Raw genomic sequence first — 22,359 nt, 5'->3', positions numbered from 1 at the left:
TTCCTTCCTTAAGTTGAAGAGCATTGATACCATGCTTAAATAGTACATATTACATACATAAATTAAAATTAAAAAATTCTTAACACAAAATTTAGTTTCCAAAGTTATTCGAGTACCTTAAGTAAAAATAAAAAGCCTAATAACTTGTATTATTTTACTTCATACAATAACATTTTTATCTATCTATTTTAACAATTTCTACCCCTATAATTAATTTATTTATTTAAGTTTCAAAGCATTAATATCATATTTTAATGCATAACGCATACAAAATTTAAGAAAAAAATAATTAAACTAAAAATTTCCGAATCTAATCTCCGAAGAGATCTGTTATCTTTAAGAAAATAGTCTAATGTCTTCACTTATATTACATCATGCAATACAATTTTTTACGATCTGATAGCCGTACTTTTTAGGTTTCTGGAAAAAATATTATAATGCAGTAAGCGTATTTAAATGAGTGCGCCACTAACCTAAACCACACACCTAGACACTGTAAATTCTCATAATGCCATAATTCTCTTAAGAGATCAATGACCGTCGACCTTCAAGGTGTGTTCACTTTCCAAACTACAGGAGAAACGCCTTCTCCCGAAATGATCCCGAATTCTGGAAAACGTGAGTTCGACGAACGTTCCACGAGACTTGGAAATCGATTTGAAAACTACAGGTGACTTTTTTGCGCCTTTAGTCTTACAAGGAAAATATAATTTCTAATATTGTGTTGTACTTTTAAAAAATAATTATTATTAAATGAAGCCAAATGGGTGTTTTAAAAGTTAGTTTTAAGGATGAAAGTTTGTATTTTTACCAAAACAATCCGAATTTTTTTTGTATGCATTATTACAAAAAATGAAAAAAAAATTTTCTTATTAATTTCATTATTTTGAGTTTTGTCTTAAAAACAAGTGAGTAGTCTAGATGCAAACCAGCTAACGACATTTTTTAAGTAATGAATTAAATATATCATTTTATCATAATACTGATCGAATTTAATACGTATATACCTTTGTTTTAAATTTTCGCGAACTTATTCTCTCAAACTTAAACTTATAAAAAAAATTATTATGCTTGTACTTTCTTTATTTTCAAAATTACTCATAAGGAAGCAGTTAACTTCTTTTGCGTCTGATACTTTTAGTATGGCTGGTATTTTTTTAATTTTTTTGTTACAATTCTTTTTTGATGTTTTATTATGTATTCTTTTATTTCAAAGCATGGCTGAAATTTTTTTCTTGCTATGTTTCTTTTTTTATGTTTTATTATATATTCTTCTATTTCAAGGTTACTTATTGGAACTAGTTAACTTATTTCATAGCTGGACTTTTCAAGAAGTAATTTTTTTTCTACCATTTGACGTGTTTTTCGTTTATGTTTTTTATCTAAGAAAATTACTAGTATGAAGCAGTTAACGTCTTTTACTGTGGAGTTGATAGTTAAAATATTTTTTTATTTAATATACCATAATTTTTTTAAAGAATTTTTTTTTAAATATCCTACGTTTAACTGAAGCTACATTAATAAATTCTATTGAAAATGTAAATAAATCAATGAAAAATTAAATAATTAAAATGTCCATTTAGCTATTAGTCCTATTAGCAGATGTCTAAGCTTAATAGCAAATACATTAAATATACTGCATCCAAACAATCATCCCATTTTTTTTTTAAAAACTTTTTAAAAATAAATATCTAAAAATAAAAATAGTATATGACTATAATAATACAGGCACGCTATAAATTTCCTTAGAGCTTCATCTTGTAAAATATCTGTTCAATAGAAAAATATACGATTTTAATATTATTTTTTTTAATTGTTATAAAATACAACCGAGTAACAAAGTAAATTTAACCAGGTACCCGGAACCGGCTGGGTAACTAATAAAATGTTTACCGGGTACCCAAAACCCAGTCGGGAAAAAAATTCCCTTTTTCACCTGGTACACGGATCCGGCAAAATTTTTGAACCTGGTATATTTCTAATATCGGTATACGAGTTTTTCTCAAAAACATAATTTTTAAACTAGGGTTCATACTTTTTTTATATAAAGTTCTATTAATCTAATAAACTTTTATAAGGAAAGTTCTATATCTACGACTAAAACAAAATATAAAATCGTAATATATATTTTTTTTAAATTTAGATTTGATGTATAATATTTAAATTTTTATAGAGATTACAAAATAATGAAATACGATTCTTTTCCCTTTAAGCGGATTGTAAAATCTTCGTAGATTTCATTTCGTGCAAAAAAAATTTTTTTCCAACTTATATATTTGATCATTAAATTGTTGGCTCTTTTTTTCATAATCGATACTATCAGAAAATAGCGAGTAAACTGTTTACGTGCAATTATTTTTAAAAATATCCTAAGCATGATTTTTGGAGGCATTCCAATTAATAATATATTTTTATTTTATAAATATACGAAAATGCGCGAAAAACTGATATTTCTTTCAATTTGGCATTATCAAAAGACGCGTTAAAAATTCAGTACTACATTTGTAGAAAGCTTGGCATTATACAATGATAAGCCACATCTTCAAATTGCTCTGGAGTAACGGTTTTTTTAACAACGCCATAATTCTCACGTATGCAATTACTTTTTCCTGTATACTGTAGTTATCTAAAGAAAATACGAGAAATTTGTGAAGTACTTATCTGGAAACAATACTAAGTTGCAGTTTTATGTTAAAATGAAAGAAGTGTTATATCAAAAAGTTTGGATTATCACTATATTCTCCCAAGCCTTTAAGAAATAAAATAGTTGCTGGGTAATAATTTTTTTAAGTAATACTTAAATAAGATGTTATTTTTGTAAATCGACAAAGTACGTAATGCAAAAGTTTGGCTTGTCACTATATTGCCTTAAACTCTTCAATAAATAAAATCTTGCTGAGTAATGATCTTAAGTAATACTTTTAAAAAAAAACTTTCTATTTGTGTAAAATTGATATTGGGATAAATTTCTTGTCATATTAAACAATGCAATGACTTCTCTCTTTTGAAAAACTTGTGAAGTTTCTATTACTTCATGTCTGAAAAGAATATCTCCTGTCATTCAGTTAATGACAGAAATCTTCAATTACTCGTTTACATTCTAATAGAAGAATCTACTGCTATTAAGTAACTCAACTAATAATTAGCTACTTACTCAAATAACTTTGTGTTGCTTTGCAACTTTTTAAAAGAATAACTAAAGTTGGAAGGAAATGGTTTTTGCTAATTAGCACTGTTATTTAAGCGTCTTGTGGCGTTGCATAACTGAAAGATAAATACGACTTTTTCAAAATTTGATTTCTCAGGAACTATTCATCCAATTTCGCTCAAATTTTGTATTTCTCCATTGAAATTTGTATTCTTTAAAAAGATGTAAATTGTATACCTTACAATTCAAAAGTTTTTCAACTATTATTAAATACAATTATTACAAATAATAAACATTTACTAAAAGTTATATTTTGCATAAAATTATTTTTGGATAAGTAATACTGTGTGAAACAATTTTTCAATTCGTTGAAAAAGTTCACAAAATATAATGAAATACGCAAAAAGAAAATTAACGTTAAGGGATCCAGACTTTAGACCACTCTCCGAACCAAACTAGTGGGACCATATTTCCCAGATTAAGGCAACTCCCTATATATCAGTGGTCGGAAATGCCAATCCGTTGAAAAAAGGTATGCTTAATCAGAGAAAGTAGGCTTTTGTGTCTGATTTCGTAACTTATAATATCGTCTACACTAAATAATTAGCATATATGAGATCACCTCTTGAATCATTAAGATTGAGTCCTAGAACGTCAAGATTCGATCATTAGACCAATAGTTATGCAGGGTGGTCTGTTTTTTATTTTGCGCACTATACAATAAGAAAAAAAAAGCGAAAACTTTTTTACCAGGACTCAATCTTAATGGTTCTAGGGCCTTAAATATGCTAATTAATTAGCGCCCACTATATTTTAAGTTATGAAATCAGATACAAAAAGCATTTTCTCGGAATAAACAAAGCTTTTTTTTCATTGGTTAGGAATTGGATACGTAATTCTCATAATATGGGACGTAGTAACAGCCTGGAAAATATGAACACAATAGTTTAGGCCAGCGGTTCTTAACCTATGGGTCGCGACCCAAAATTGGGTCGCGAAGCATATTTCTTGGGTCGCGCTGAGTTGAACCAAAGAAGTTAGTAATACACCAAATCATAAGTAATACCAACACCTCCTAGAAGAAGTTATTGTGGCTTACTCAGCCTATGCTTAATGAGGAATTTGTTAATATTAATCAATTTCAAGAACAATTAATAGAAATACAAAGTGGCCAAGCACTTCGATACAATTTCTACAAAAACACTGAATCTTTATGTGCTTTCTGGTTAAAATTAAAAACCGAAAAGCCAATAATTGTTAAAGAAGCCCTAAAAGTATTATTGCCCTTTTCAACAACATATATGTGTGAGGCTAGTTTTTCGGCTCTGTGTGCAATCAAAAACAATTACCGGAACAAGTTAAATCCTGAAATAGATATAAGTTGCTCCTTGACAAGCATTCAACCGAGGTTTGAAGATCTTTCAAAATCTATTCAAGCACAAGGTTCTCATTAAAACTGTATGACTTGCATTTAAAATTTAAAAGACTTAACAGATGTATTGATATTTCTTTTTTTTTTTTTTAGGAATAAGTTAAAATGCCAATTATTTTCAAAAAGTTATAAATATATTTTAATTTGGTCAATAAAAATTATTAAAAACACTTGATTATTAATTAAATTTTCCTTGGATCGAAAAGTACTTTTGTTTATCTTTATTATTAAAAAAATAAATAAAAAATTTGTAAGTTAAAAAAAATCATCGTAGGATTGAAGATTTTTTAAAAATACGATCTAAAATAAAGCAATGAAAAAAGTTTGACTTTTTTTTTGGGTCGCGACATGAACATATTTCTCAAATTTGGGTCGCGACATGAACATGTTTCTCAAATTTGGGTCGCGGCTTAAAAAGGTTAAGAACCACTGGTTTAGGCAATAGAGCGATCGAAAATTTAATGTTAATTTCACTTTTTGCGTTTTCGCTTTTTGAAGAAATCATATTTTTATTTTTTCAAGAACTATTCAACCAATTTCTATCAAAGTTTGGATTATGTCATTTAAAATTACTCAGATTAATTATTGGATTCAACACAATTTTTCAACCATAATTAAAATTTCAATCTTATTTTTGGGAAGTCTTAAAATTATAAATCTAGATTAAACTTTAAAAATCAACAAAATATTTTTTTTTTTCAAAATAAGAGCAAATTTGAGTATAAAAACTACTAATTTTTCATGTCACGCCAACGGCTCTATGACAAATTGTAATGCATGAAAAAAAAACAATTTTTTTTTCCGTATCAATAATGTGGTTACGTGTGCTTAGAGCTGAACTTTATAAAAAATTTCAAATACATTAAGAAGCGGAACTAAATATATTGTTCAACATTGAATTTTTAAAAGAAAAATTCGAAATATTTTTATTTAAAGCGTGATAAAACTAAACAATTTTCATAACAATTTGTCGTAGAGCCGCTGGTGTGACATTAAAAATTAATAGTTTTTATAATTGTTTTTGTGTTTTGAGCATAAATATTAAAATAATTTTTTTTCTACACCAATATTGTAGTTACCTGTGTTTTGAGCTTAACTTCTTAAAAATTTTTTTAAATACACTAAGAAGTAGAACTATATATATTGTTCAATATTGAATTTTTAAAGGAAAATTTCTAAAGATTTTTATTTAAAGCGTGATAAAAAAAGAAATTTAGACTTAAGCTTTTAGTTCAAAACTTAGCTAGCATTACAAAATATCTACATACCAAAGATTCAAAGAATTCTATTATGAATTACTTTTGTAATGTGTGTATTTGCAGTAGCAGCATGAATACTGATATGTATTTTATTGGAGTTTGTAAATGAGAAAGAATCAATGTAAGTGTATGCATTCAAACTTATTTCAATTCTTTAAAACACACGAAGTTCTGAAGGTGCTTTGTGGTTACCATTTTCTGTGAAATTTTTTATTAAAATAGGTTTTATTCCTAAAGACGCTTTAGCAAAAGTTAAAAACTTTTAAGGCTGATTTTTGAAGGCTCCGTCGTAATATGAAATGATGCTATGTAAAATTAAAAGTTTCATCTATCAGATCTCTAATCTACACCAAAAACTACATAGATTGTGTATTCAAAATCGAGACAGTTTGTATTGCAATAAAATTACCATAAAATTATCACAAAGTTCAGTTAGAATTTAATCAAATTTACAATAGTAATAATGCTTCCAGAGCAGTTACGTAAATTGTAACGTTAACATACATGATACCATGAGAAATTATAATCAAAACAATAATAATTCATATAATTTAGTAGTCCTTATAGATATTATAACATATTGTAATTAGCTTTTGGATCTCCATTTTAGCCATTTTGATTTTCCCTCTCTCATTGATTGTCTTCTTCGCAAATCACCAATAACACTTCTGTCTCTTGATGAACCAGCAAGTGAGCTTAAACCGTCATTCAACTCCGATCGAGAAATATCACTTAAAGCTGACAACCGATCGTCTTCGATTGCTGGCCGGTCATGATGGCTTACCCCTGGTATATACATAAGCAGTGGTGGTCGCCTATGTACAGTATACTCACTATCTGAAACGGAATTTAAACCATTCTCAGGTTTTGAAGCCAATTGAAAACCTGATAGCGACCAATCTATCATAGAACTATCACCTTCACTGGCGTAACTCTTGGCTGAGTTAGAACCGTTTCTAAAACTTCTTCGTTCGTGGTTATTTGGAGGAGAAAGATATCTCTTTGTCTGGAAACCTTTTGATGACTGTAAATCAGGTTTTGTAGATACACTTGGAAGTTTTACCATGCTTTGGTTCTCGTCAATTTTACGAGATATGTGGTTTTGGTTCAATTGGCCGTTACTTCTGCCCATGAATTTGCGATTTGTATTTGTGTTTACTTCACTCAATGGTATTTGATGTCCCCGAAGATATCCAACACCGTTTGTTTCTCTCGCTGCATCATGACGATTGGTGTTTTCTCTGTTGTTCTTTGTATCAATTGGTTTCAACTCATTCCTTGGATTGAATCTAGTGAATCCAGTATTGTTTGGTTCTTTTGAAGATACAAATCGATTGGAATTTTCTCGATTGCTCTTAGTATCTATTGTTGAATCACTTCTTGGATTGAATCTATTGAATCCAGTATTGTTTGGTTCTTTTGAAGAAGCAAACCGATTGCTATTTTCTCGATTGCTCTTAGTATCTATTGTTGAATCGCTTCTTAGATTGAATCTATTGAATCCAGTACTGTTTGGTTCCTTTGAAGATACAAAGCGATTGGTATTTTCTCGATTGCTCTTAGTATCTATTATTGATTCACTTCTTGGATTGAATCTATTAAATGTTCTATTAGCCTGATTTTGCATGATGGTCGCTATGTTGTTTTCTGTTCGTGCTAAAGGCTTCAAATTAGCGCTATTTGTGTTATTGTGGAATTCTGACTCGTGACCGTATTGCTTGTAATTGTGTCCTGTTTGTGCCGAGAAGTCATTTGATTTAGGTGAGTTCGTACGGGTGCGAATTATGCTCGATACTTTTTCTAAGGAATAATCTTTCTTAGGACTTGTTGCAACACTATTTGATTCGTTGATAAAGTTAAGTCTAGGCCTTTGCGGTGTGAAGTTTTTAAGTCTTTCAGTGTTGCTTATGTGGGAATTTGCTTGAGAAGTGGAAGACATATTGAGATTATTAAAGGAGGACTGGCTTTTATTTCGAGTTAATGTCAAATGACACTGCGTAGCAATATCTCTGCTTCCTTTAAAAAATCTATTACTTGGACTAATAAGTACATTGCCGTTATTCAAATCATCAGTGGACACAGCTTTATCGGCTTTTTTAAGATGCTTAAACCTGCTATCGTTATCCATGTATTCGTCATGAGACCTGGATCTCCTTCCTCGGGTCGTAAAGCCATCTGAATTGTCCAATCTTCGCATCGATCGTCTTGTAGCAAAATCGTTTCTAAAGCTAGAACGAGGAAGCCCATTAATATCGGACATGGACATTGAATATGAATTTTCGGAGTTTTCATCAATCTTATCAGGTTGTCTGTGATAACCATTGCCATTCCACTGGCTGGAAATATTCGAGGGATTCGGATCATAACTGGGACGATCATTTTTTAAATCATTTTCTCCCCAGACTCGCCTGGCACCATTCATACCTCTGTTTGAAGTTAAACGCATTTCATCAAAATAATCAACAGGAGGGTCTATCGGTTGATAATCATAACTCTTGTAGGATCCATTGTAATCGTTGAAATCATCACTTCGTTCATATCCATTTCTTTCTGAGATTGTGTTATTAGTATGTTTTGGGCTTGTTTCTATTTCTTGATCATCTACTTCAGCAATTGGTGCAAGAGAATCATGAATACACTCCATACTTTCTTCCTCCCAGTTGTTTTGTTTCGACGTTGCTGTTGAATAATCATAGGAAACTGGAGTGTCGTGTTTGTTTTTGTATACTTTAAACCAAAATCTGTTACTCGGTAAGGTTAAATGTTCAGAGGTAGCAACATCCACATCTGGTTTCCATGGATACTGCTTGACTCGAACTGCTTTATTAAAGCTCACTTTTTTGCCTCCAATTTTAGAATCAAGGCTTCTTCCTGAATATTCGGATACATCAGAATAAGTATCTGCACCTAATAGTAAACTACCAGGCATTTTAATTCATAAGTTTTTTTTTCTTCTTAAATTCCAATCTTTTCTCACAGCTCACCTGCAAGAAAAGTGTTTGACAAGTTAGCTTGATGATTATAACGAAAAATATTTAAATGGAAACGTTTGGTTATATAAAACAGTAATATATTACTCTGAAAAAGCCGTCAACACATTAAAATAATTTTTTTTGGTAATTTTCATTAATTTATAATATCATTATCATACTTCATAGATAATATTGAGGTGAGTAAAGAGGGTCAGGGGGTTCACGTGTGCTGTAAAAAGTGGTGGCTAACTCAAAACAGAAGTATTTTAAAACAGATAAAAGTTACAACTTATCCTAGCATATTTCTTTCAATTTATTATTGAAAGTGGATGCAAAGAGTAATTTCGCTTCAAATATAAGTAATTTAAAATTTATATTATGATGGAAATTACAATTGAATAATTAAGCAGATAAAATAAATATGAATTAGGATACTACCACTTTTTACATTTTTAGGCGCACGTGGGAAACACCTCCTGGAAGAGGGAAGGCCTCTGCTCTGCTCAATTTAGTCATCCGACGCAACGAACATAAACTGCGCAGTGGGGGATTAATAAGAAACGTGTCACTGCGTTCGGGCTACTGAATCGCGCAGTGAAGGTAGTTAGGTAGTTTCTTTATTTATGTCGCACTAGAGCTACACTATGGGATATTGGCAACGGTCTGAGAAACTTTCCTGAGGATTATCCAAAGACAAGCCATCACAATTTTGATCATCTGCGGAGGGGATGGCTCCTCTGCTTCGGTAGCCCAACAACTATGGTAGTCGATGCACTTTACGGTAGAACAATTTAACGAGGATTGATACCGCTCACCATCGGCACCTTCATAAGCTGATCAATGTGGTCACCCACCAGCTTACTGACCGTAGCAAGTGATGCGTGACTTCGGTGTTCCACTGGGAACCGTGACCTTACGATCAGCCCACTGCGGGACCTGCAAAGGGAGGGGAAAATTCAAAATATATCACTTCATTCGGACTATTAACACGTTGAATGCCATGAGGGTCACCGGTGACCGGCACTGAGCTTGTTCGTAGTGCCACAGGGGTCACCGGTGACCGGGGAAGTCAAGATTATTAGAAACACATAATTCGAGTAAATTTTTAATGCTTTTAATTTTTTTATATTATTATCGTTACTAAAATGGTTTGAAGGAATTAATGCAATACATACTGAGAAAATCATTTAGGCCAGACGGGCAAGCCATGTAAAATTAGCGTGGCATTCAACGTGTTAAGGATCGGATTTCTAATTTATGGTAATTCGTACGTAGGTACTTTTCTAGGAGGTGTTGACGTAGCACCCATGGTATATGTATCGGTGGCAAGAAGTACATTGCTCCTAATATAAGGGGTCATAAGGCAGTGATTCATGTCTCTCTGCTAGCGGAGACCAATGCTGTGCAACCCAGAAGACGCTGAGCTCATCCTACAGTGTGATTCAGCTCAGCGGTTACAAACTTAAAGATGAGATAGAACACATCATGAAGATTAAGAATTGCGTAGTGCCTTCCCATGACTGATATACAGTGAGCAAAATAAAAAACGGACCACCCTGAATAACTCTTGATCTAATGATTGGGTCTTCACGCTTTAATACTCAATCTTAAAAGTCTGTGAGAGTGATTTCATACATGATAATCTGTCAGTGCAGACGATATTTTAAGTTACGAAATCAGACACAAAAACGCACTTTCTCTGAATAAACATACCTTTTCATCAACGGATTTGGATTTCTGACAGCCAAAATATGGTCTTCATAGTTTGATCAGGAGGGCGGTCTAAAGTTTGAACCCCTTATAGTTAATTTTACTTTTTGCAAATTTCGCCAATTTAAAAACATTTTGCACACAATTATAAAAATCGCTTATCCGAAGATAATTTCATTCAAAAAATAACTTTCAGTGAATATTTTTTTTTAATATTTCTTATTATTTTATTTAATATTAGTCGAAAAAAATTTTAATTGTAAGGTAAGCAATTTCTTAAATTATTTTCAAAAATGCAATTTTACATAGGAAAATATAAAATATGAACGAAATCAGTCGAAAAGTCTTTGAGAAATCAAATTTTGAAAAAGTCGTATTTTTAGAATTGTATGCTTTTTAAGGAATTGTATTCTTAAAATTGTAAAAGTCTTAAATAGTGTAGTCTTAAAATTCTAAAGACGTCATCAACTCCGCTCTTCAAAAAAAAAAAAATTTTTTTAAAGGTACTACATTTTTGAAATGAAAAGTAATGTGAAGGTACCATTTTCAAGATAAAATATTTTCCGAAGGGTCTGTTTTTACACTGAAACAATTGATGAAAGATTTGTTTTTATGGTAAAGTATTTTGTGGTAAAACAATTTGTGAGATTTCCGTCTTTACAATGAAGCAATGTAAAAAGAATTTGCTTTTAAAGTTTTAAGCAACAGTTTAAGTAACGGTAAAGTTTTTTTGTGAAGGTTTTGATTTTATAAAAAGAATGATTTGTGAGATGTTCGATCTTACACTGAAATATCTTGTGAAAGGTCCGTTTTCACTACAACACATTTTGTGGCAGGTCTATTTTTACAATAAAATATTTTGTGAAAATCCATTTTTACAATCAAATAATTTGTGAAGAGTCCATTCGCGAACCCAAATTACTCCTAAAATGACTCTTGTAAGTACTTGATCTTATCCAATTCGGGATTTCAATCTCTGAAATTAGTTTTATTCCAAAAGATACAGATTTTTTTTTAAATGATATTTTCAGATTAGCTTATTTTTTAACTGAATGCACAAGTTTAGGAAGTTTATAGTTGCTACATCCATATACATTTTTCTGCTACTTTGAAAATAACATTTAAGACAAGGAACATATGGCCTTAGCGTACCGCATCCTTAATTGAAATACATTATCGTCTTTTTCCTACCACTCCCTGCGTTGCAGAGAAGTGGATCATTCAAGTGAACATTAAAACTCAAGATCCTTTTAAAACTCTCATGCAACAGAAAACAACCTGGTTAAAAATGTATTATTAATTTGCAGAAAAGCTGTTGTTTGTGGAGATAAACTGATTGCAAATTTGAAATCAGCGACCTTGAAATACCTAAGAACCGTTCTCAACTTAAAGTTCCGTTCTCAACTTCTCAACTTGCTAAAGTTTTCCAGTGTAATTTTCGAAAAAAATATTTCATTACTCTAAATGAAAAAGGACTTACTCATGAACACTTCACAATTATAAGGTGATTGATGAATACTTCTTTTTAAGCGACTTCCTCATTTTTAGTTCTGATTATTATTATCACAATTTTCCACTTTTACCATGCATAGAAAGGTATCTGGAAAATCATCTTCCTCTATTCATATCCAAGCCTAAAAAGTGAAGATTTTTAAATTATTTCAATAATGCAATTTCTTCAAAAGTTACAGCTTTTAGAACGTAGATATTTTTGGAATTCATAAACTACATGTGGCAATTTTAATTAAATGAAGAAAAAAAATGCTTTCATGATCAAATAAATCACTAACGAGGTCAGCAAGAGCTTAGGAGGGATTAAAATAATCTAAAACCAGTTTAGAGATGGTTTAGTCCTGCGGTTAGAGCATTGGTCATCGGCCCTGAGTGTCCGGGGTTCGATCCTCGACGCCTCCAAGAACCATTGAGTACATACGATATACGTGAGCATAAAAAATCTTTGGAATCGAAAGTCCTGTGGTTGGTCGTTGAGCAATACCACGGGTAGAGGGATCTGGAGAAAATTTTCTTCCCCTTCATATCTATTTCTAAATGTCTTGTGGAGGTGACGTCACGATTGAGTACGAATTGTGAATGCGTGGTAGCACAAGTGTTTCATTATAATGATGTATTTTGTAGAACTAAGATAGTTTATAGATGCGTAATATAATATTAATAGCATTAACATTATATTTGGATCTAAAATCAAAGCACTATGCATTTTTTAAGCTGAAATGGTTGGTAACTCAAAAAAATACCATTTGTACAACCATCTTTTGCATGTTGGTATTTTTTCTTATCTTCTCCAGACCTGAGCTTTTAATGATCTCAGAAAATGCAATTTTCACTAAGAAATATGTGGCTCAGAAAAAAGTAAACTCATAAATGTAATAAAATATTTTTTTTCCGAAAATTTAGGAGAAACTGAACTCATAAATGCGATAAAATATTTTTAAAAAAAATGTTTAAATAAAAAATAAACTCATAAATGCAATAAAATATTTTTTCAAAAAAAATATAGGTTAATTAAATTTTTTGTGAAGAGCATTTCCTTATATTTTTGGTCATGAAACGAAATTCACAAGACTAAATAAGATTTATATGCCATAAAACTGTTCAAAAAGTAACTTCAATCAAGTTTCTTACCTATCCTTTGATTTTCAATAGTAATTAAAAATTCCAACCCCCGAAGAAAAAACAAATTGTTCTTTTTCATAGACAATCGCATTATTAAGATATATGACAACGAATTAAAGAATATTTTTTAATTGATAAAATTATACCAAATGCTGCCCAATATATTGGACATTGGGGATCAGGAGGTAAAACGGAGCACTTTTTGCTGCTAGGAATAAATTGCTTAATAAGACACTTACGTAAAGATTCTCATTAAATATGCTAATTTATAACTGTCACCGAAATCTATAATCAAATAATAAAATGATGTCTTTAAGTTTAATTAATACCATTATTGTTAGCTTTTTAAAATGATTTTACACTGGTTTTAGCGGTTATATAAATTTAAAAATGTAGGTTGGTTTTCAAAACGTCTTTTCCTGCCATGTCAAAAGCGATATTTTTAATAATGGCTCAGTAGCTTCAATAATGGCAGCGATGGTTCAGTGGTTAGGCACTGAACTGTCGTTGTGAAGAACTGGTGTTCGAACCCAAGTGATGGCTTGAAGCTCACCCAACTTCAGATAAATAAGTACCAGCTTGTCTGGGAAGTAAAGGGGAAGCAATGTTGTCCACACTGCCATATTCTGGAGCCGTTACCTCCATGACCCTTTGCCCAACAACGGGCTGTTGCGGAACTGTTACTTTACTGTTACTTGCTGTAAAACTGCATATACATTTTCCTCTATCTAATTTCTTACTTCTAAACTGTTAAAGGTTTTTCTATAGGTGCTCAAGGAATAATATTCAAAAACAATTTCTAAAAGTGTTTGGTACAGTTTCAGCGAAAAATCCATTTAAAGAGATTTTAAAAAGCAAGCAGGTTTTTATGTTTTCATTTTCATACCTCATTTAAATTCTTAATAGCACTAACTATATTACTCAGTCTGCGCTCTTTTAAGAGCCATGTTGTTAACTACACAAAGTAGAAGCGTCAGGCCTAAAAGTGAAAGAGCATGGAAGTAAAACATTATAAAATGTCATTATCCTGGTCTCATTTTTCTGGCACTGGTATGCCAGGAAATAATGTAAACTGCATAATGTAGAAGTAGAAGTAAAAGTAGTAGAAGTTCTAAAAGTAGAAGAGCATGGAAGTAAAATGCTACAAAATTATAAAAAGTCATTTTCCTGAAATTTGAATGCCAGGAAAAAATTGTAAACTGCACAATGTAGAAGTAAAAGTAGTAGAAGTTTTAAAAGTAGAAGAGCATGGAAGTAAAAATTATAAAATGTCATTATCCTTTATGTCATTTTCCTGGAACTTGAATGCCAGGAAAAAATTGTAAACTCCATAATGTTTATAAACTACACTGCTTTCTATAAAATATTAATTAGTGTTAAGTAAATCAATATTTTTTTTTAAAAAAAAAGTGTTATTTTGAAGATATTAAACTTAAAATTTCTTTCTTCCACTGCGTCGTATTATCTGAGAATTACCTATATAACTGTATATTCATGAATCGATTTCTCAAACCAAATTAACTGCGTAATGAATAATTTTTTTCTTTACGTTTTACTCAACCTACACAGAAATTGGAAATGTATGCTCTTACGGAATAAGATACCTCCCAAGGCACAATGATGCCTCTTCTGGACGCCTACAGGACGTCCCCCACGCGTGACATTCCGGACACGGCCTTCCATGTCACCAGGCTAAACATAAGCGAGGTCACAAGGAGAACAACGCCTTTCGGGAGTCAATTACCAAAAGTTAACTTTAATTTGATGATTTTAAAGATAATGAATTGGGTGTCAAATAAGGGCATTGTTGTTTGGGCTAAATTCTATAAAATAGGACAATATCCTTTCTCTTTTTGGGAATTATTTACTATTAGGGTGATTTTCAAAGCATTTTCCAAAGAAAAAATTTAAAAAAAAGACTTAATTAGCACTTACAGTTTCTGTCCAAATTATTAAACGCACTATAAGATTCTATGTAAAATCTTAATTATCAAGAGATACTATACAGTTTCATTGCTGAAACCGGTTTGCATTTGTTTACGTTCGTGTATCAATTGGTTAACATTGTAATGCAATACGTTCAAAATAAATACAAGTGGAAAGTATATAGAAAATCTCCTGAATAAAAACCCATTACATGTATGCTTAAATATAAAAGTATTGCATGCAAACTCGTGCAAAACATGCAATTATTAAAAATCTACAGTGCTTCTAATGATTTGGTTTAATTATTATAATATACTAATATAATACCTGATATAATAAATATTCTCTATTTATACAATATTGCGTCTAACTTATACAATCGTCAAATTTATATTATATATCGTCTAATTTATCCAATTGATACACGAACGTAAACAAATGCAAACCGGTTTCAGTCACGTAAAAACAATAAAGCTGTATAGTATCAGCTGATAATTAAGATTTAACATAGAATCATATAGTGCGTCTAATAATTTGTCCATGGACATTATATTGTAACTTTTAACTCAAAACATTGCTATAATTTTGAACTAACTGAATCTTGCCTTAATGATTTATCTGAGCTTCATTGCTGATAAATAGCTTAAAAATTATTCAACTTTTTTTATATATATCACTGATTTGGCGAGATTTTTCTACCTAAATAAAAATCATTGAAGTCAATAAATAATTCTCAAACTTTAACAGTCATGAATAACTGTTACAAACTCCCAATAGTTACGAAAAGATCTATTTCTAAATAAAATTATTTCTTGTGATATTAAAGGCTTATTTGAACAGTCATGAATAACTGTTACAAACATCCCAAAAGTTATGAAAAAAGCATATTATTTGCTAAAAAAAGTTATTTCACGTGATAATAAAGGCTTGTTTGAGCAGTCATGAATTACTAATACAAACATCCAATAGTTATGAAAAAAGCTTATTATTTGCTAAAAAAAGGTTATTTCACGTGATAATAAATGCTTATTTGAGCAGTCGTGAATAACTAATACAAACATCCAATAGTTATGAAAAAAGCTTATTATTTGCTAAAAAAAGGTTATTTCACGTGATAATAAATGCTTATTTGAGCAGTCGTGAATAACTAATACAAACATCCAATAGTTATGAAAAAAGCTTATTATTTGCTAAAAAAAAGGTTATTTCACGTGATAATAAATGCTTATTTGAGCAGTCGTGAATAGCTAATACAAACATCCAATAGTTATGAAAAAAGCTTATTATTTGCTAAAAAAAGGTTATTTCACGTGATAATAAATGCTTATTTGAGCAGTCGTGAATAACTAATACAAACATCCAATAGTTATGAAAAAAGCTTATTATTTGCTAAAAAAAGGTTATTTCACGTGATAATAAATGCTTATTTGAGCAGTCGTGAATAACTAATACAAACATCCAATAGTTATGAAAAAAGCTTATTATTTGCTAAAAAAAGGTTATTTCACGTGATAATAAATGCTTATTTGAGCAGTCGTGAATAACTAATACAAACATCCAATAGTTATGAAAAAAGCTTATTATTTGCTAAAAAAAGGTTATTTCACGTGATAATAAATGCTTATTTGAGCAGTCGTGAATAACTAATACAACCATCCAATACAGGGGTCCCCAACCTTATTGTGCCTGAGAGCAAATACCAGAATATCGGTCGAATGGCGGGCACCATTTATTTTTTCAAGATAATTTTTAACACACTACATGTAATGCACGAAAAATTTAATTTTAAAAATTAATTTATGGATAATTAGTATCAATATTTTTGTGTAAAATAAATTATTACTAAATTACTTGTGCAAAACATACGAAGTATAAAAATTATTTATAAAATATATAAAATACAGTCAGTGTGATTTTTGTCATTCATTTCACTGGTCAGCGCTTCAGAATTGGGAGAATATGATGAAATTCCTGCTCACAAGCAATCGTCAAGGTGTTCATCTGTAAGTCGTCGTGATCTGTACTTTGATTTTATGATATTCATTGTCGAAAGCATGTATAAGTGGAACCAAAAAACTACTTTATATTATATGCTGCTCTTTTTTAGAATTGAGATTTATTTCTGTATTCCAGAATTTCTCGTTTTTCAAATTCAGGTATAATAATTTTGAGGATAATGTCATTCTGAGGATCCAAAATTCTATCTTCACTTTTTCTCGCTTTACTTGAAGAAATTCTGAAATGTATGTTGCTATTTTGGTTACGTTTACTTGGTTGGTAAAAGGATTTACAAAAAAGGTGACTATAGGTTCGATGATGTTAAGCTGTTGAAAGCGCTTTTCAAATTGATCCTGAAGCAATTGGAGGTTGATGACAAATGTTGATAAGTCAATTTAACTGTTGCCTATCATTTTTTTTCAAGCTTGGAAATTGCACAAGAGACTTCATTTTTAAATTTGATATCCACAAAACTAGCTTAGCTCTGAAAGAGTTTATAGCCCCTATCATTCTTGCTATACATTTTTCCTTCCCTGCCGCTCCAACTTCAAATTATTTAGTTTTTCCACTATGTCTGTTACGAAACCTAAATCTGCTAGCCAAAGAGGATCTCTTAGTTAAAAAAATATTTGATTTTTGGCAGCAAGATAATTTTTTATTTCTTCAATTACAGGGTAACAAAAAAATATAGGGATCATTTTTGAATGTTTTTATTTCCAAAATTTATTACATAAATTCAGCGATGCTTCTCAATATGTTGACCTCCGGCATAATAGATTCGTCTACAACGCTTCGGTCATGATTTTAAAGCCCGCAAAATGATTTCCTGGGGGATTTTCTTCACCTCTTCTCTAATAACTCTTTGAAGGCCTCTCAATATAGAGATTCTTCGCTTATTCAGTTTGTTTTTCAGATCTCCCCATAGGAAATGTAGTTGCATGGTGCAGCATCAGGACTGTTTGGAATCCATTGTTCTGGTCTCAGGAATTGCACTTGCTGATTTGTTAGGAATTTCTGGGTGACCTTCGATGCATGCGATGGGGCAGAGTCCTGATGGAACACAGCATCACCATTAGGGTACAATCTGCAGTAATCATCCTTAAGAAAGGGCTTTAATATCTTCTGTATGTAATACTCAGAATTTATTTTGGACCCAGGTTTCACAAACCGAGGTATGGTCACACCATGGGCGGATATGCCCATCCAAACCATTACGCTTTTGGGATGAGGCACCGTGGCTGATGGTGTCAAGTCTCGCCTGTTCTGCCAACGGCTAAGATATTGAACTTTAGATTTAGCATTGGTATCAGATAGATAGATCCAAGCTTCATCAGTTGTAATGAACTTTCGCCATCTGTCCTTACGGAGAAGCTTGTAGAGGGGCCATGAACGTTGCCTCCTAATCTGCACCGATCTCTCATTTAAATGATGACATTTAGGTTTTTTATGGTATTTTTTCTTCAGCTTTTGTTTTAGTTGATAGCTTACAACTTGCTGACTCACGTTAAGAGCTTTAGCCATGCTTGCCTGAGTTGGTGGATCAGGTTTTGATGTCATCTTATCAAGGTTCTGCAAATCTGATTTCTTCAATTTGCTTGGCCGTCCACTTCTTTTTGGTTTTGCATTATTTTGCATCGATTCGAGTTTTGAATTCTTGATGCGACTGATATGGCTGAGTGAAATCGCAATACCTTTCTTTTTAAAATGGGTTTGTATAATCCTGCGGCTCCATCGAAGCTCTAAAAAGGCTTATACTTGAACAATAAGCTTTTTGTCAAATTTCTTCAAAGGCATTTTTGTGACTTTATGAAATAGTATTGCAATTGAAAGTCTAATAGCAGAGCTTTAGATCGGTATGCTATATATGTAAAAAGGTTTTAAAACTTTAGTGGTAGATAACCACAAAAGTGATCCCCATACTTTTTTGTTACCCTGTAAATGTATAAATCTATCAATATATCTGTGGAGATGGAGCTCGTTTTCCCTGTCGATTTCTATTTTGGTTGTGTTTATCATCAATATTGAAAAAGCAAAAAAAAAAAAAAAAAGAAATTTATAGCATTTCCTGGGAAAATGGAAAAGTGAAATATTTCTTCGTTACAAGCAGTATATACCAGCAGCAGGCGCACCCAGACCGATCGACGGGCGCCATGGTGCCCGCGGGCATAGAGTTGGGGACCCCTGATCCAATAGTTATGAAAAAAGCTTATTATTTGCTAAAAAAAGGGTTATTTCACGTGATAATAAATGCTTATTTGAGCAGTCGTGAATAACTAATACAAACATCCAATAGTTATGAAAAAAGCTTATTATTTGCTAAAAAAAGGTTATTTCACGTGATAATAAATGCTTATTTGAGCAGTCGTGAATAACTAATACAAACATCCAATAGTTATGAAAAAAGCTTATTATTTGCTAAAAAAAGGCTATTTCACGTGATACTAAATGCTTATTTGAGCAGTCGTGAATAACTAATACAAACATCCAATAGTTATGAAAAAAGCTTATTATTTGCTAAAAAAAGGTTATTTCACGTGATAATAAATGCTTATTTGAGCAGTCGTGAATAACTAATACAAACATCCAATAGTTATGAAAAAAGCTTATTATTTGCTAAGAAAAGGTTATTTCACGTGATAATAAATGCTTATTTGAGCAGTCGTGAATAACTAATACAAACATCCAATAGTTATGAAAAAAGCTTATTATTTGCTAAAAAAAGGTTATTTCACGTGATAATAAATGCTTATTTGAGCAGTCGTGAATAACTAATACAAACATCCAATAGTTATGAAAAAAGCTTATTATTTGCTAAAAAAAGGTTATTTCACGTGATAATAAATGCTTATTTGAGCAGTCGTGAATAACTAATACAAACATCCAATAGTTATGAAAAAAGCTTATTATTTGCTAAAAAAAGGTTATTTCACGTGATAATAAATGCTTATTTGAGCAGTCGTGAATAACTAATACAAACATCCAATAGTTATGAAAAAAGCTTATTATTTGCTAAAAAAAAGGTTATTTCACGTGATAATAAATGCTTATTTGAGCAGTCGTGAATAGCTAATACAAACATCCAATAGTTATGAAAAAAGCTTATTATTTGCTAAAAAAAGGTTATTTCACGTGATAATAAATGCTTATTTGAGCAGTCGTGAATAACTAATACAAACATCCAATAGTTATGAAAAAAGCTTATTATTTGCTAAAAAAAGGTTATTTCACGTGATAATAAATGCTTATTTGAGCAGTCGTGAATAACTAATACAAACATCCAATAGTTATGAAAAAATGAGTTAGAATGATTATGAATGATTAAAATGATTATGAATAGTTATGAATGATTAAAATGATTATGAATAGTTATGAATGATTAAAATGATTATGAATAGTTATGAATGATTAAAATGATTATGAATAGTTATGAATGATTAAAATGATTATGAATAGTTATGAATGATTAAAATGATTATGAATAGTTATGAATGATTAAAATGATTATGAATAGTTATGAATGATTAAAATGATTATGAATAGTTATGAATGATTTCGTAATGATGATAAAGACTTATTTGAAACACAATTTTAGATGTGTGTATGGTGCTTATGGCTGTTAAAAGAATTTTTCAGGGTTTATTCGAAATACTTTGGGCATTCATGCTTATAAAGAGAGGCCACTTGTGCCTAAAAATGTAAGAAGCAGGTCGAAACTTAAACCATTTTGATTTATTAAATCTGCTTAATTATTTAATCGCAGCTATCACCATGACTTACATTAAAATTTATATATATATATATTATATATATATATATATATATATATATATATATATATATATATATATATATATATATATATATATATATATATATATATATATATATATATATATATATATATATATATATATATATATATATATATATATATATATATATATATATATATATATATATATATATATATATATATATATATATATAAAGCTAAAATATTCTTTGCATTTACTTTCAATAGTAAGCAGAATGAAATATGCTAGAAAAGGGTGCTAATTTTAATCAATTTTGATTGATTTTTGCTTTCTAAAGTTTTAGGCGCACGTTGTTTAATATAATTAGGACAATTTTCAGCCCAATTTTGCTCCCTTCATGAAATAATTTTCTACAGTTGTAGTATGTAGTGGTAGCAAATGTAAATTGAAAAAATTAAATAAAAATAAATATATTTTTATATTTTGCCAAAGATTAAACACATCAACACTAGATTACTATGCATTTCTTTCTATGGTTAATTTGTGGTAGTAAAATAAGTGGCAGTAAAAATCATTAATAAGTTAACTCATAAATAACTAAGTAGAATGACATAAGAACTAAGTTAATGAGCCAGGAAAGTGACATTTTCAGAGTGACCATAATCAGGGTAAGCCGAAAAATAGCAGAATTCGAACTATTTCATTCTAAATTAATTAGAGGATGAGACAAACAGCTATTATTCTTATTTAATTGACCACTACCTAATTTAAAATAAAAATGTGTGGGTACTCGAAACTAATGCGGATTAGTTTTGTAATTCTACTTTTATGTTACTTTCCTTGATTAATAAATACCTCTGAAAATGTCACTTGCCTGCTTCATCCACTAACCTCTTAATTTGTCTATAGCAAGTAGTTATTCCTTTCTATTATTTATCACTTTAAGACAAAACCATGCTTTGACTTCAGATCAAAAAATAAGTATGTATATTTTTAATTTATTATGCTTAAACAATCTTGCTTCTGCAAAAAAAAGGAAAAAAAAAACTAATGATGAAACACTTATGCAACTACTTTTTTATTTTTCAAAAACAAAGTCTTTTTAAAAGGACGCATAGCACAAATGTGATAATTCAAATCAAATATTTAATCTTAAACTGTATTTATAATCTTGATAAGAACTTACTGGGTTTAAAACGAATAAATATTTTCCCAAATGCTACCGTACAATATATATTTTTTACACATCTCACAGTTAGACAACATATAAACAAAATGTATCAATATTTTGGTAGCTTACAAGTGTTTACTTCTTAATTTTTTTAAGGTCATACCTTTTAAATTAGAAATATTGAGATAATAGGTAATGGCTCTGCTTCGAACGAACAAATTACTTAGTATGCCACTTTGGCGACTTTTTAATACCATTTTCCCACACTGTATTTCTAGGTCAATTAAATAAAATAGCAATCGATATCTTGATGTTAAAAGCAACGGAGAAAGATTAATACATTAGAGAATATAG

The 22,359-nt window shown here is 30.4% G+C and overlaps 1 protein-coding gene and 1 long non-coding RNA gene across 6 annotated transcripts in view; one reads left to right on the top strand and one right to left on the bottom strand.

Annotated features, from left to right (window-relative positions):
- Positions 1-400: 400 nt before the first annotated feature.
- LOC139427205 (uncharacterized) overlaps positions 401-22,359 on the top strand; it is a 57,892-nt gene continuing 35,933 nt past the window's right edge. Inside the window, exon 1 of the long non-coding RNA XR_015430735.1 lies at positions 401-670. This is a non-coding gene — a long non-coding RNA (uncharacterized LOC139427205). The remainder of the gene's footprint in view (positions 671-22,359) is intronic.
- Positions 6,256-22,359, bottom strand: part of LOC107450582 (uncharacterized) — a 50,746-nt gene continuing 34,642 nt past the window's right edge. For 4 of the 5 annotated variants that reach the window (XM_021148150.3, XM_087155693.1, XM_087155694.1 and 1 more), the window contains 2 exons: positions 12,002-12,155; positions 6,256-8,823 (listed from right to left, as the gene is read on the bottom strand). In XM_021148150.3, coding sequence (XP_021003809.1) covers positions 6,426-8,768 — 2,343 coding nt within the window. In that variant the 5' untranslated portion in view covers positions 8,769-8,823; positions 12,002-12,155 and the 3' untranslated portion in view covers positions 6,256-6,425. Of the gene's footprint in view, positions 8,824-12,001; positions 12,156-21,725; positions 21,853-22,359 lie in introns of those variants that run through there. The other variant, XM_071188112.1, reaches the window with a different exon arrangement.

This window comes from Parasteatoda tepidariorum, chromosome 12, assembly GCF_982258835.1.
Source record: "Parasteatoda tepidariorum strain Cologne lab strain chromosome 12, Ptep-v5.0, whole genome shotgun sequence".
Classification (NCBI taxonomy): domain Eukaryota; kingdom Metazoa; phylum Arthropoda; class Arachnida; order Araneae; family Theridiidae; genus Parasteatoda; species Parasteatoda tepidariorum.
This window is presented reverse-complemented; position numbering and strand designations above follow the sequence as displayed.